The 15904-nt window shown below is 38.8% G+C and overlaps 1 protein-coding gene across 1 annotated transcript in view; it reads right to left on the minus strand.

Annotated features, from left to right (window-relative positions):
- LOC121324138 (speckle-type POZ protein) overlaps positions 1-15904 on the minus strand; it is a 143534-nt gene that overhangs the window by 2436 nt on the left and 125194 nt on the right. Inside the window, exons 7-10 of the mRNA XM_041265653.1 lie at positions 13830-14007; positions 11868-11923; positions 10041-10163; positions 9318-9460 (exon numbers count right to left, since the gene is read on the minus strand). Of these exons, the coding sequence (XP_041121587.1) occupies positions 9318-9460; positions 10041-10163; positions 11868-11923; positions 13830-14007 (500 nt within the window). The remainder of the gene's footprint in view (positions 1-9317; positions 9461-10040; positions 10164-11867; positions 11924-13829; positions 14008-15904) is intronic.

A 15904-nucleotide genomic window follows, 5' to 3' on the forward strand; every position in this document is an offset into this window, starting at 1 on the left:
TGTAAAAATTAACCAGTTTCTCATGAGAAACCCTGCATCTCGCTCACCCGTTTTACGAAGGTGATAGCAAGCAAACAGTCACTTGAGCGATAACATTTCAGCTTATTTGAATGTGTGGGCTCAAACAGAGGCTTAAAGAGTGCATCGAGCACCATGCTTAACCTCCAGTGAGGAACAAAGTCTGTCATAAGCAGCTGGGGGATACCGAGTCAATTTTACATGGCAATCTGAATGGCTGCCAGATATACCTTTAATGTAAGGGTAATTCCTCTCATTAACAGGTCCTGCAAAACTGTGGCATTACTGACATGGTACGCTCCTCTTGTATCCATACTGGGAACATGTGGATGCTGCTGTGGCATTTTGCAAGGTGTCAATAGCACCTATTCGACAGAACCAGACAGCTCAATCCTGCCATTCAGGGGCAGCTTAGCCTGAAGCCTGCGTCTCGGTCCAACGCAGGAGCCCAGCAGCTGTGTTTGTATTTCTGTGAAAAAAACTGAAATACACACCAAGAAACACATTTCTCACACAACACAGTAACAACTCAATTATCATTAATTTAATATAATTTTTTAACAAAACACACACAAAAAAATTTTAAACTTCAAAACGAAGCTAGCAGCCTGAGAGAGACTTAAGGTTGTTCAATCCTGGGGAAGGGGCGACGGAGCTGCTGGCTTCGCACAGGTCACAAGGCTGTTGTGGGACTAACGAAAACAACAGCTGCGTGCACAATACGTGTAAGTAGTAATTACTATAAGCATGCACAATAAACTGCATTAATTAGTGTAATTACACACGAATAAGCAGATAAGTAATGATACTTATCTGTTTGATACTTATTTCTCCCCGCTTTCAAGTCGGTGAAAGGAAAAATTATGACAATGTTTGTGTCTGCAGTCCTTTTGTGCCCTTGGGGGCAGGCATGACTGCATCACAGGCACTACATGCAGCTTTGATACATTTTATTCAGGTTATCATAGTCTTTAGGTTAAATACCCATTAGGTAATGGTTACATTTCATATGTGATAGGGAACTGCTCAACAGCGATTCTGTGACTTGAATTACAAAACATACTACAAAAGAAAGATGCTCCAAAAAAAATGGTGATTAAAACGTCACTATTTCTGACTTTCTGAAATTCAACTCGACGATGTAAACAAATAACTGCCTGGATCTAAACGCACTACTAAAAGTATTAAGCAGCAGTCAGGAAGCCAGACAGAGAGCAGTACGCCAAAAATACTTTGATAACTATGAGGTATAAACTTCAAAAATCTTTTCTGTTATTTAAGTATGCTATTTATTAACTTATATTGTTTCTAAAATTAAATGCCCCTCAGGAAGACTATTACCTCCAGGGTGCCTCCGGCTTCAGGCATTATAGCCCCCTGTCGGTAACAATAGCTCTCCCTCGGGGCAATAATTTTCCACTACAGCGCTACTCTCAAGTCCATATTTACTATACAAGCTGCTCATATTTACAATGAAGTAACTAACTGATACTTAAACTACCAGAAGAAATATTAATAGTCATACATATTTGAAGGAACTCACTATGTATTGATGCACACAGTAGATTTATGTGTTACTCAATTGAAAAGAACAGTAAGGCATTGTGGGTTTTAACATTGTTTACATTTAGTTCAATAGCCTTCACATTGAAAGTTTCCATCACTGGGATCCAACTTGACAGTTTTAAGATCAACCAGCAACTAGGACCCGAAGGAGCATTGAAGGGTCGAATGGACTCCTCTCATTCACGTACAAAGACATCCTACCAGTACAAATGAATGGCCTCCAGATCTTTTGAACAGTTTTGATATTTCTAAGACAATGTAGCTGGAACCAAGTAGCTTAGAGTGTTCATTAGTGAAACGAGTTGTATCTGTTGTATCGGGTCAGTGAGCAGGGGGAGACAGTGACTGTGGTTTCGGGAGGAGGTTACTGAAGTAGAAGTAGGATTGATAGACAATGCAGAGTTTAAAATACCTAAGAGAAAGAGAAACGCAGTATGACCTCAGATAAAAGCACTGTGTGTTTTGAGAGCAGAGGGAGGTGTGTCAGAAATGGGAGACTCCAGTTCTAGTAAATGTGCAGCACCTCACAGTGAGGTGAGCACAGTTGAGAGTGAAAATAGCGACAGTGAAGTGACGGGCACCAGTGACACAGACTCCTCGTATAGCTGTGAATTCTCTGTTAGCCAGTATTTTAGAGGAAGGTATAGCGCTCAGTGCATACAGGAATTTTTAGAAATTATAAAAGGGAAAAGAGGGATTAGTGTGGTAGAACACGTTCCTGATTTGGTGCTATTTTAAAGTTCTGCTCAGCAGGTGATGCGGGATGCTATAACACTGGCATGTAAAGAAAAAAATATGTGAAAGAATCTTTAGTAATGTTAGAGGTTCATTTAAAAAAAAAATGGTTAAACTAGTAAAGACTTATTTTTATTATCCTGATATTCTGATGTTTTTTTTTTTTTTTTATTTTATTTTCTGTGCAATTTCCTGTCTGTCCTTCTCTAACAGCCATAAAGAACATTAAGCTGGGTACTTTAAATGTCAATGGCGGGAAGGATACAATAAAGAGGGCAGCTATTTTTGATTATTTAATGCAGAAGAAAGTGACACAGGAGACACACACTGATATAAATAATCAAGCAGATTGGTTTATTGAATGGAAGGGGGAGGTAATTTAAAGTCATGGAACTAATTTCAGAGCAGTGGTTGCAATGTTATTTGCACCAGATTTTAAATCAGATTCTTTATCTACTACTGAAGTGGTACAGGGATGATTGTTACAGGTGAAAGCCTGTGTAAAAAACAAAACGTTTATATTTATGAATGTGTATGCTCCCAATGATGGACAAGAGAAAGTGGATTTTTTTTTTAAGACTGAGTAGTGTCTTGTCACAGTGTCAGCTGGAAGAGGTTGTTGTATTAGCAGGTGATTTTAATTGCACTATTGACTATCAGTCTGATAGGAATGGCTCAGAGCCCCACCCGCAGTTAGTCAGGGAACTGATTTCAGTTTTTACTGCTAATGATCTTGTGGATGTCTGCAGGTCAACGCATAATAATATCAGGCAATAAACATGGGTGAAAGGGAGTGCTGGGAGTATTTCTTTATCCAGGCTGGACAAATGCCATGTATTTAATCACTGTTTAAATCTATTTATTAAATCGGAGATTATTCCAAACTGATTCTCAGACCACAGTATGGTTCTTTTAGAAATGGTTATTCCAAATGTGGAGGTTCGTTCTTCTTACTGGCATTTTAATAACAAGTTGCTGCAGGATGCCCACTTTTTAAAATGTTTTAGATTTTGGAAAAGGTGGAAAGGACAAAAAAATGCTTTTTCTTCAATGAGAAAGTGGTGGGATGTGGCCAAAGTAAAAAAAAAAAAAAAAAAAAAAAAAAAGTCTTGTCAGCAATACACTATAAACATCACATAACGCACTAGTGTAGCAGTGAAAGAGCTGGAAGCAGATCTCACTGATCTACATAGAGCTCTCAAGCAATAGGCTGTTTGAGGACCTGAAAACAAAGAAAAAAGATTACATGATCTGTTGGACACACAGCTTCAAGGGACACTGGTAAGGTCAAGATTTCAGAATCTTGCCCAGATGGATGCACCAAAGAATTTTTTTTTGCACTTTAAAAGAAAACTGCGCAAGGAAAACTGCACAAGGAAAACTGACAGCGACGGATCAATTGTTATATGAGCCTGGGGAGATCCGGAGGTGCGCTGTGGATTTCTTTTCAGAATTGTTCACAACGGAGGCAGTGGATGAGTCGGAAGAGGCATAGCAGTTTCTCGAGGGGCTGCCTCAGGTTCGAGAAGAAAAAACGAAGCTCAAGGGAGAGCTGACATTGCTATAACTATCTGAGGCTCTGGCTGAGCTGAATACTGGAAAGGCACCAGGGATTGATGGCTTGACCATTGAATTTTACAAAACTGTTTGGCCAAAGATTTGAGATCTAGTTAACATGTTCACGGAAAACAAAGGAAAATGAACTGCCTCTGAGTTGCCGTCGAGCAGTGTTGACATTACTGCCAAAAAAGGAGACTTGTTTAACATTACAAACTGGTGGCCTATCAGTCTCCTTTGTTCAGAGTATAAGATTCTATCTAAGGCATTGTCAATCCAGTTGTGTTCAGTAATGAATTCTATTGTACAGCCCGAGCAAACGCACTGTGTGTCAAACAGGTCAATTTTTGAGAATATATTTTTAGTTAGAGATCTTTTAGAAGCTTCCAGGCTCTTTGATTTTAATGCAGGGCTTGTTTCCATAGATGAGGAAAAGCATTTGAAAGAGTAGATCATAAATATATATTTAGAATAGTTAAGGTATTTTGCTTTAGTCCCAGTTTTCAGGGACACATTCAACTGCTTTATTGTAATGTTTTTAGTGTATTAAAACTCAATGGTGTGCTTAGCTCTCCTTTTCTAGTACAGAGGGGTATCCGTCAGGGCTGCCCCCTGTCTGGAATGCTGTACTCGCTCTCTATTGAACCCTTTGTGAATAAATTCTGCACATTACTAACTGGTTTGTCTATTCCAGGTGTATCTATGGAACCTGTAAAAGTGGTGGCTTATGCGGGTGATATCACAGTGATTGTGATAAATACTCAGGAGGTGCAGGCATTAAAAGATTGCTAACATGTTTGAAAGGGTTTCCTCCTCAAAAGTAAACTGGGCTAAAAGCAATGCTTTTTTAATGGGATTCTGGGAGGGTAGTTGGCCACCAGACCTGCCAGTAGATCTGCAGTGGAATCAGCAAATTTGGGCATGTTGTTAGGAGGAGAGGGGGTGGCAAAGGAAAACTGGAGTGGCATTATTGAACAGGTAAAAGAAAGGCAGCAGAGCTGGCGTTGGCTTATTACAAAACTGTCCTTTAGGGGTAGGGTTTTGGTTATTAACAACTTAGTCACTTCAATGTTGTGGCACAAGTTCAGGTGTCTAGACCCCCCACTGTTGCTGGTAAAGGAGATCCAAAGACTTCTAGCACAATTTTTCTGGGATGGTATTCACTGGGTTAAACAGAGCATGCTGTACCTGCCTACAGAGGAGGGTGGGCAGGGCTTGGTGGATGTGTGTAGCAGGGTTGCAGTGTTTAGACTCTAGTCTCTGCAGAGGCTGCTATTTGCTCCAGAGTCTCTCTCTTGGAGAGCATTGGCATTTAGTTTCCTTCATAAAGTGTGGAATCTGAACTTTGATAGACAGATATTTTTAATAAATACTGAAAAAGCTCAACCTGTCTGTTCTACCTGGGTTTTACAAGGAGATGCTGGTTGTTTAGGGTTCAGTGAGATATGGGCAAAGTGGAACTATATTGGTTATTGGAGGAACCACTGGAAAATAATCAGGCTTTAACCTGTCTGATTTTAGAATCGGATAGTTTTTAAAAAAATGTAATGTCTAGAGGAGTCCTTAAGGTGGCCCATTTGGGCAGGTAAGTTTAGAAAATCCCAGTGTTCTTGTTGGATCAGTTGGAGGTGAGGTCTGTGCAATTCATTGGAGTGTTTTTAACGCAGCTGCAAGCTGCCCTGTCAGGAAAGGGTCTGGCTGTACTGACGGAGTTCTTTACAGGTACTGTCAGACTAGAGTTAGAGTCCCCAGGGTTTGAGATACAGGCTAGACCAGCTATAGAGCAGAATGTACAGCATTTTTTCACACCTGCCTAAAACTTTTGCACAGTACTGTGTATGTGTATATGTGTATATATATATATATATATATATATATATATATATAAAAACGATTGAGTACGAACAGCCAATCAGCTTCCAGATCTAGTGGGCTTCCATTTTGCATACATGCCCGCTGGAACGTTGAAGTGCTTAACAGAGAATTAAATTTTAAATCAAATTACATTTTTTTTTAAATTTTTCTCTTAACATTCTAATCTACAACTAATCTTAGAACAGAAAGAGCTACATAAACATTGAAGTTTCGAGTCTGACTCAACACTACCGAACTATTCAGCAATTGTACATGTCCAGATAAATTACAACAAGAAAGAGTAAGACCTCAATAAATAAATGTTATCCAAATAATAATAATTTTAATAATAATATTTTCAATACATGTGTCGTTTTTCTATTCTAGTTATGTTAGGGACTATTTTCCTCAGCAGAAGGTTACCCGGCGAAATATTAGAAGTTAAAGGAAAATATAGGTTTCAAAGTTTTTTTTTTTTTTTTTTTTTCCCAAAGATTAAATAAAGAAATAAATAGTTTTCTAATAGCGATCGAGCCCGTCAGTGGGGGCTCTTCTGTGTGGTAAATGACCTTGACTTTCGTTAGCGCCCTCGCCTACGGCTCAGGACGCATAACTCCAGTCGCGGTCATCTACCACAAGGAAGAGCCCGTATCGACGGGCTGTATTGCTTTATTCTCAATGCACATATACGTGTATATGTGTGTGTGGTAATATATATATATATAGATATATATATATCGTGTATATATATATATATATATATATATAATATATATATATATATATATGTGTTTGGTTGTTATTATTGTATTTGGTTGTCTATTGAAAATACTGAAAATTGTCTAGAATTTGTAAATTAAATTTTTTTCGATGTGCGTTTTTTTGCAATAGTGAATATTTGTTAGTTATTTTTTAAAATTAATTATCTGTCTGTCTATCTATCTATCTTGTTAAAAAAATAAACAAAATGAGGTTGGTGGATCACTTACTAAAATGTGTAGGAACCACTCCATAGATATATTTTTATTTTAACCATGTGCAACACAGTCTTGCCCCAAGGCATTAAACCTGTTTTAAATGTATTACAACAAGTAAATTACTTTTTTTGCCTCTGAAAATAGGCCTGCAGTGTAGGCTTAACCTTTATCCTGGTGCGTCTCGATATAGTTTCACCATGCACAGCCAGTAACAAGAGATATTGATGGGGTGTGTGGCATGCTGAAAAGCACATGTTTTACTTACTTAAAGGGATACTTCATGCATAAACTGAAAATAAAATATCCAGTTTTATACAACAAGTGCTGAGATATCTAGCATCAAGTAACTTCTTCATATTCGTCAGCCCTGTGAATAAGTTTAATTTTGGAATCTATCTTGCATTCATTCAAATCCAGTGACTGGGCGAATCGCACTGTTCCAAATTACAGGATGTTCCTAAGCAGATGCAGAGGTTGATTTAAGGAATTAACTTGTTTAATTTAGGTTTTAAAATACTTTCTATTCCATAACAATCCTTCTTATACAGTATAAACAGAACACTCAATGAACATTCAGAAAGTGCTGTCGTTATTTCACTCATGAGGATAGCTGTAAACAATGTGCCCGACCCCTTCAGGGCTCCTGGGTTATTCAGCTATCCTTATTGTTGGAATAACATCAGTACTGTATGAATGTGCATGATGCAACCCACTGTATCATCTAAACAATATTAGGAGCATATAAAAGTGTTGGTGCTCTAGTGATGCTCCAGCTGAATTCCTTTAGGAGGTGGTTTTAGAAATGGTCCCTCAGGTTGTGTAGCTGTAATTTCTGTCCCTTCTGCAATGTATATATATACCTGCATTAAAACATTTAAAACATTTCACTTACTAAAAAGATGACTGAACAGTAGCAACTACACTAAGAAACCGCTTCTGTAGTCCTGCTTATTAAACAGCCAATATGCTGCTTGTTGACTAAGACTATAGATTGTCCTTTACAGTCTTTACAAACTAAAACCTTAAAACGGGAAACTTCACATAAGAGATACTGTGGAGCTCAATAAGTCACACATGGCTTAAGAGCCATCTGCTGGTCTAGTTAAAAAACAACAAACAGGTTATCCAGTGACACATCTGGTTCAAAAACGCTAACATCCCCCGCACCAGCCATCATCTAAGCAGACACAGGGTTATTCACGCTACTGCCTTGTCTTTCTGCTAGCTGCAATTATAAAATATATCATTACTGATGGAATAGTGGACTTAAGTGACTATGAGAGCCTGCCTGGTAATAGCATCTGAGCTTAATTGCATCAAGCGACTGATCTGGTAAGCTTTCCCCTCGGGCGAACAAACCAATAACATTAGTTTTCCCAGGGTGCACAGGAGCCCAACTTCGGAAGGTAGAATTGGTCTCTATTCTGGCTGCTTATCACATCTCAGCACACAGAAGGAACCATGCAATACAGGCACACACTGAGTAACATGGCTGCCATATTGTCAGGCGATTACACAGTGAGAAATTTCTCAAGACATGATTTTTTTTTTTTTTTTTTTTTTTTTTTTTTTATGGCCTCAGGCAGGGTTTAAGAGCAGTCCCACATTCTGTATCACCCTGGGGTTTGGAGAATATTGAAAGATCAATATTAATTTTTCCTTGGCATCCGTTAGGTGTTTCTATATTTGAGAGAAAGTAAAATGCTTGGAACGAGCAGGCCCCAGGGGTATTGTCACAACATCAGAATACCAGGACTAATGACTGCAGCTCCTAGAGTACAGCCAGCACAGAAAGGGGATGGAGGGTCCTGATCCATCTTCCCTTATTCCAGACCTTTCACTTAATCAGGATGCAATCATTACTTCTGGCATTTGACAGCAGTTTTTCAAGGAGGGGAAAGAGGGGTTCTTTTAAGTTTTTTTTTTTTTAATTATTTTCTTTATTGATTTTAAACACACACACACACAGACACACACACACAAATAAATAAAATAAACTGAGTAGACTGTTGCACTAGCCTTCCATCTCTGGCGGCCAATTGAACAAAGCCACAATATAGCACCAAATGAAACTGTCATAACGGAATTTACAATTATTGAGTTGAAGCTAACAAAAAATTGAAATTATAAAAGTGCAGGTATTTTTAATTTACTTTTCACAGAGGTTTCCAAACATCAAAGGAACACAGCAGATTTTTTTCCCTCCTTGTAAAAATTAATTAAGTTTTCAGATCACATTACAGAAAAACCTATTTCCCCTGACCTCCTTAAAGAGAGAGCTACACTACGGATATCTTCATGGTTCCTTTAATGGTGCCAGTCATTCTCTTGTCCACATGGCATTCACGTTACTTGGTTTCCAATTCGATTATTTACTAGATTAATGAAACTTTTTTTTTTTTTTTTTTTAAAGTTTAGGCTTGCCAAGATTCATAGCAACATAGCAAGGACACCTGCATCACCAATACAAGCCTACCTGCTGACAACTGCATTCTTATGCACGGATTGAGTGAATTACTGCTATTAACTAGATGCATATCTGATGGATAGTTTTATTATTATTATTATTATTATTATTCCTGAAAAGCCATTACTGTGCGTCCAACTCACTAGTTAATGAAGTCCACCGCTTGGGTCTTCAGCTGGTCTGCACTGTGAAGATCCGCCAGGATTAAAATCTCTGCAGCATTATCCACTGACAGGTTATTGCAGAGTGCGTCCTCACACATCACTTTCAAGCGCTCCAGTGCATACTGGGACGGGACACAAGAGAGAGCAAGTTAGGCATGGGGCTCCCCAAATTGGGAGCAAGAGCAGAAGAGGGGGCAGCTCACAGGTCAGAGCTACAACAATTCACCATATCTCAGTTAAACAGAGTTGCAATCAGCTTATCCAATATCATACAGGTAATAACCAACAATAACACACTGAAAACACTGTTATTAAAAAGCAACTCCCCACCCCCAAAAAAACAAATGTGTATACTAATCACAAGCCCTAAAACACAATTGAAAACATACATTAAACAAAGTAATAATACAGCCACTGATTTTTATTCAGTAGATTCCGTCATTTTTCATCATGAAACAGAAGTGCTTTAGTCTGGCAATGCCCAAGCAAAGCATGTGTTTTTAAGACGACAGCAATGTGAGGCTCCAAATAGGGCACCAGGGTGATGAATCCATTAATTAATGTTTAATTGAGACTGCCTAAATAAAAGTTACGGCGATCAATAATCAGTTATTATCTTCTGTCCAGGTGTGGTTCACTATTGCTAATGCTACAGTACTGGTAGTTCAGGACATGCAGAGCAGCCCCAGTTTCACTGCTCACCTTGTCCGCAGCAGCCAGCAGGTCATCTGCCATCTTGTCAAGATTGGGGGCCTTCCCCGTATAGATAAAACACATCATCTCTTTAAAAACCTCGGGCTCCACATCGTTTATTTCAACACGGTTCTGGAAACAGGAAAAAAAATAAAAAATATTATATATATATATATATATAATAATATATATATATATATAATATATATAATATATATATATAGATATATATTATATATATTATATAGTCATATCATTAAAACTTTTCAGAGGCACTTTTTTTATTTTTATTAAATACATTTGATCAAAACCAGCTCTCAGACACACCTAACGATGCCAAGAAAAACTAACTGATATTGATCTTTTCACAGATACTTCACTTCATTTTTAAATTGGTAGGATATCCGATTGTGGTTTGTTTTAACTTCTACCTGAAATTACAAGCGACGTGTGGGTTTTGGTGTATTTGTATAATGCTGATGACATGCAAAATAGATGTGGACATTAGTGTTGTGTGAGTAAAGCAAAATGTGGGCGAGGACCTTATAATGCTTTCCTAACTCTTGTCTAGTGTTGCCTTGACCTTGTAGCTTTGCACGTAGCCCCAACTACACCCATCCCTGAGATTCATGATAAGCAACTGGTCTTTCATAACTGAAGCGTGCAGCTGTGATCTCCGATGGATGATAAAACCCTTGTTTTTGCTGGAGTCGTTTTAGCTTAAAAAGCTGTTTTTAATCACATGTGCAAACCACAATCAAAGCAACTAAAACTGGTTCCAAACCACAAACTTCTGCTAAAAGTGACCTGCTAAAATATTAGGTAAGCATCACGAAATGTCTAACACACTTCCTGTGAAGGGGGCCATCTCGGTTCATTGGTGAAAGTAGGAGATTTCTACACCTTCTAGGTGGAGTTTCACCCCAGTGGGCAGGTGTTTGCTAGGTACATTAATGCTTGTAACGGGTCTCTCGTTGCTTGGGTTCCACCTGCAGGACCTGTGGGTTTACTTGCAGCTCGGGGCTCACATTCCATCCTCTGAGACTTGAGAGTTTACTCACAGTGCCACTGCTGTTGCTATTGTGTCCTGTACTACTTTTGAATGTGTGTGTTCCTGAAAGTTGATTGAACTTACCTAGAGTCTGATTATTACTGAGAAGAAAACAATCCTTACAAACTGTTTTGTTCTGGCGAACTAAATCATAAAGTACGTAGGACCCATTTGGAATAGTAGAAAACACAGCACAATAAACATTATACTGTAGATTGCCATACTGAATAGCTGGTTCATTTGCACGAGAACTAAAGCGAGACCGGTTTGCAAATGTACTGATATTGTTTTCAAATATTTTGAATGGTTTGGAGCAGATCAGGATGCTATGAAAATTTCGGAATCCTGCAAATGAGCGTATTTCAAACTGCACCAAAACATGAAAACGAACTAAAAGTGAAAGTGTTCAATACCACAGACAAAAATATATTCTACACAACTGAGACCCCAGAGAAAGACAAATTATTAAGTGCTGGTTATTTGGAGGAAAAAAGGGGCATTTTATTATAACCTTTAAAATAAAAGATAGCCTTGTCCATTGAGACACTGAGCCCTGCTGTCTTGGTTGACATATTCTTTGACGGGCACAACAGACATTGGCTTTATATATAAAAGAACTGTAAAGGATTAAAACACAAAGGTGTGTTGTGAGAAGCCTCTTGTTTTTATATAACTAGGGTCCCCTGCAGAAGTAAACACAGACACAGTGTATTAATGTACAAAACACAGAACAGAACAATAACCCCTCACTAGACAATAACTCAACAAACCAGAGATATGCTCACCTTTTTACTCTCCTCCATTTCATGCTCAAACATCGCACTGAAGACTGGTGAACGAGCTGGAAAACAAGAGTACACTTAGAATTCATGGGACAAACTTGCCCTCCAGTGACTTTGCACCTGCTTAAGTTTTCAAATTACTCTGACTTTCAAGACTATCTGCCCCATGTCTTTTTTGGCATTGTTCTGATAGCTTGTCAGTCCCTTTGCATGAAATAGGCTCAGGGCTGAATGGCAGGGGGTGTCCAGGACTCATAATGCCAGTTGGCAGTACCACTGTCCTTCACCTTTTATGAGCACTAAAGTCACCAAAGTGGCAGTGGACATAGCTTCAAATGCCTTTTTATTTGTTTCAATCATTCCAAGTGCTTCTGTGTTCTAAATCCATCTGGAATTATTTCAACCTGCAGAATCTTAGTTGCCGCCTTTTGAGTTCATTCGTGAATCACATGATGCACCGACCTGATGATGGCCCTTATGTTTCTAAATCTTGCAAACAGTCTCATCTTTTTGATATCCTGTACAATTTGAATGCTGCACACTGCAAAAACCATATCAGCAAAATAAAGACCTGGTGAGACCACAGCAAATGGAAAACATCCTCTTTAACCTAGGTGTCTTAAGACCTTTCAATGTGCAATACAGGATTGCAGCACATTGTGAAATATGAGGGTATGTAATAGATGAGGTTAAGAAATAAGAAGTGAGCGCATTGTGTGCTGCAGCCAAGGTTACTCACTGTGCACTGTAGCAAAGCTGTGTGCTTTATACACACCATGGGTACTGGCTGCTTCAGAACCCTGCTAGTAGATGCTGGAACTGTCAGCCTGTGCAGAATGTTTTCTTTTTTTTCTCCCTGATTCAATTCAATTTCTTTATCCACTGGACCATTTTATAATCCCAGAATATGAGTTATAAAAACAATGATGGGATTGTTTTTAGGGAGTTCTGCTATTAAATTGTATTCCACATGCTGTTGATTTTACTTTTTTAAAAAATTTTAATTCTTTACACAGTGCCAACACAATTCAGTGATTACATCAAGTCTGTGTTTACCAAGACAAACCTGGTTTTGTTACTTTTTTTTCCCCCCCAAATGATAGGACTCAAAAGGCCAATGCTCCAATGCATGCACTCCAGGTTTTACTAGAGTGGTTAGCTCCAGTTTATCTATTTGAGCTCAGGTGTGACTAAATCAAGCTCAAAAGTACAGAATCTGGAATGGTTCAATCTGCAATACAATGTGAGGCTTATTTAAATTGCGTCCCTGTATCATTTCTCTCCTACACAGGATCCAAACACAGCACCTAAAAAAAAAACAATCTGACTATTTGTGTATTTGCTAAACTGGTTGGAGAATCCCCAAAAAACAGGACTACCTGAACATTTCCTCCCCCAAGATAAAAAGCAGATTTTCAAAGTGTTTTCTCCAGTTTTTAAAACATTTGAGAGCTGAAAGCTCCACAGTAATGTTACAAAAGTGCTTCGGGGACTTTGAATGATATGACTGGTTCTAGTTTTGAGATACTCGAATATTGGAAGATGGCCTCCGTTCAGAAAACAGAAGTTTAAATCAAAAAGGACAGGAGTAATTTCTTCATGCCCCATTATTGCACAGTAATCTGGCAGAAAACAACCACCTACAGGGGGGCTTATGAAGTGCCACAGGGCTCAATTTGCCTCAGAATTAAAGAAACGCTTAGTTAAATCGACAGGATCGTTCTGCCGCAGGAAATTCAATGGCATTATTAAGTATTTATTGCAAGCCTAAATTGGGAAATCTTTCGCCTATGTTTAATAAAACACAGAATTCCTAAAAGTTAACGTATCCTAGATGTGTAGGACCTGTTCAGTTCATGCATACATGTTCTTGTTTTGCTGGAATGTGTGCAATGATTAAAAGGTTTACAATTTAACTGGGATTGTTGTGCTCCTGGAAGCCCAGTCTAGTCCTCATACCCTCACCTGCGAGTATTGCTTTGTGTGCCTGGAACTCCTGTCCTGCCACGCACAGGGAGCAGTCTGTGAAGCGAGAGTTCTCCCACAACCCCCCCAGCTCATCCGCCAGCCGGCACTCCGGCACCTTCACCATGTTCATGGTGTTCTGTCCCGAGATGTTGACAGAGTCCTGCACCACGCTCACCTGCAACACACAAGGAGGAGAGACACTCAGCACCAGCAGGACTTTCAAAATATGGAGGGGAACGGCAAGTTAAAAGAGTAAGTAGCTGTAAATCTATATTGTTATGATGTTTGAAATCAGTCTGAGGGCTATTATTATTACTCAAATTATGCGTCTTCATAAAAGTCAGAGCCAGTGTCATCTTTTAACTTACTTACCTATATCACAGTTGTACAGCTGATCACTTCATTCTTAATGAAGATATTTTAGTCCATTTAAAATGCGTTATTGTTTTTAGTTGAATCCTGTGGTCTGACCATCACAGGTCACATATTTAGTAGTAGCGAGCAGTTCCTAATATCCTCAGATTGAAAGTGTTTGACAGACAGTGGTCTAAGCGATAAGCTAGTCTTCATATCAACCTACTCACATTGCAATCATCTGCCTACATCTCTGCATCAATTACCTAAAATATGAATTACTGAATTGATTAACATCCCTCAAGTTATCCCTCAAGACACATCTCGTTGAAGCTGTGATCAGGGCAATAGGAGGTCCAACCCAACACAGACCACTCAAGCGACCTGCATTTCACAGGCCATTGTACAAACTCAATAAAAGTTATATGTAAGATCACTGTTTGGGCCATGTAAAAAAAAAAAAAAAAAAAAAAAATAAGTTTGTCATCATCAACACATGATTGTATGTACTCCAGATGGGTTCTTAATTCAAGCTGCAAATGATATAGATTTTAAATTAAGCAATGTTGTTGTTGTTTTATTAACTTGAAATGTCATTTTGATCATTCAGGTCAGATTAAATCACTGTCCAAAATGTTCTTGATGAAGGGGATTAACCTGAACACCCCCCCCCCCCCCCCCCCCCTTATCTGCAGCAAACAGTCTGGAGCAGCATTCCAGTTGATAAAACTTAGGACCTAAGCAATATTGTCCTAAAAGTAGCCTGGTATTTTTTTTCTTTATAAAGCACGAATTATCAAAGTGTAGCTCAAGTGATTTTTACTACTGGACGGGGGACTAAAACAGATGCTGAATTTACTAATAGGCAGATTTCACAGGAGAAAAAAAGCTTACATCCAAAAAAGAGAGACAGACGCAGAGACCAACACTGCCAGAGCCGAGGTTCCAAATCTCCTGACTTGCACCTGTACTTGTAAATGTTCTGTCTATCTTTCTGTGTGAATATAATTGACTTAAATCAAGTGTAATCTGAATAGCAGCTGTTTACCTGCTGCTGCACAATCTCCCTCCAGACTCGGCAGAATACAAGATGAGCTGCTTACAGGTAGCCTGTCCTGATTAAAGAGTTTTTCAATTAAAAACATAATAAATGCAAACGTGTTTGCAGCCGAATGCACGCCTGCCTGTCTGCACACATGTACAGATCCAGATATGCATGGCTTGCTGAATAAGCCGGGTCAGCATTTGCTGTTCCATCTGTAAATTTACATGCATTCATCAGTAAATACATCTAGCTAGTTCATTACTTGTAACGGCAAGCTGTTTTTAGCAATGAAGAGCTGGGGGACCTTCTCAAAATGTCACCCGATGCCCACAATGAGGAGGTACGGATGACTTTGTCAAATGTGATGCCCACTTCTGAGTGTGTACATGAACATAACAGAACACATTTATTTATTTATTTTTTTTTTTTTGCATGGGCCTAATTAGGCAAAAGCATGCATCTTATATACAGGCTACTTACAATTCACAGAAAAACCTGAACCAGCTAAAACCTGTATGCAACTGGATGTGAGAAGGACACGGGGGCCCTTATTTGAAGTAAAGGAAAAGAAACACACACACTGTAACTATGTAGCACGACGCTATTTGTAATAGTTGTTTGCCTGCTTCAGAACAAAGTATTGACAAGTGGAATACTGTAACCTTGAAGTTAC

Source organism: Polyodon spathula, chromosome 12 (assembly GCF_017654505.1).
Source record: "Polyodon spathula isolate WHYD16114869_AA chromosome 12, ASM1765450v1, whole genome shotgun sequence".
Classification (NCBI taxonomy): Eukaryota; Metazoa; Chordata; class Actinopteri; order Acipenseriformes; family Polyodontidae; genus Polyodon; species Polyodon spathula.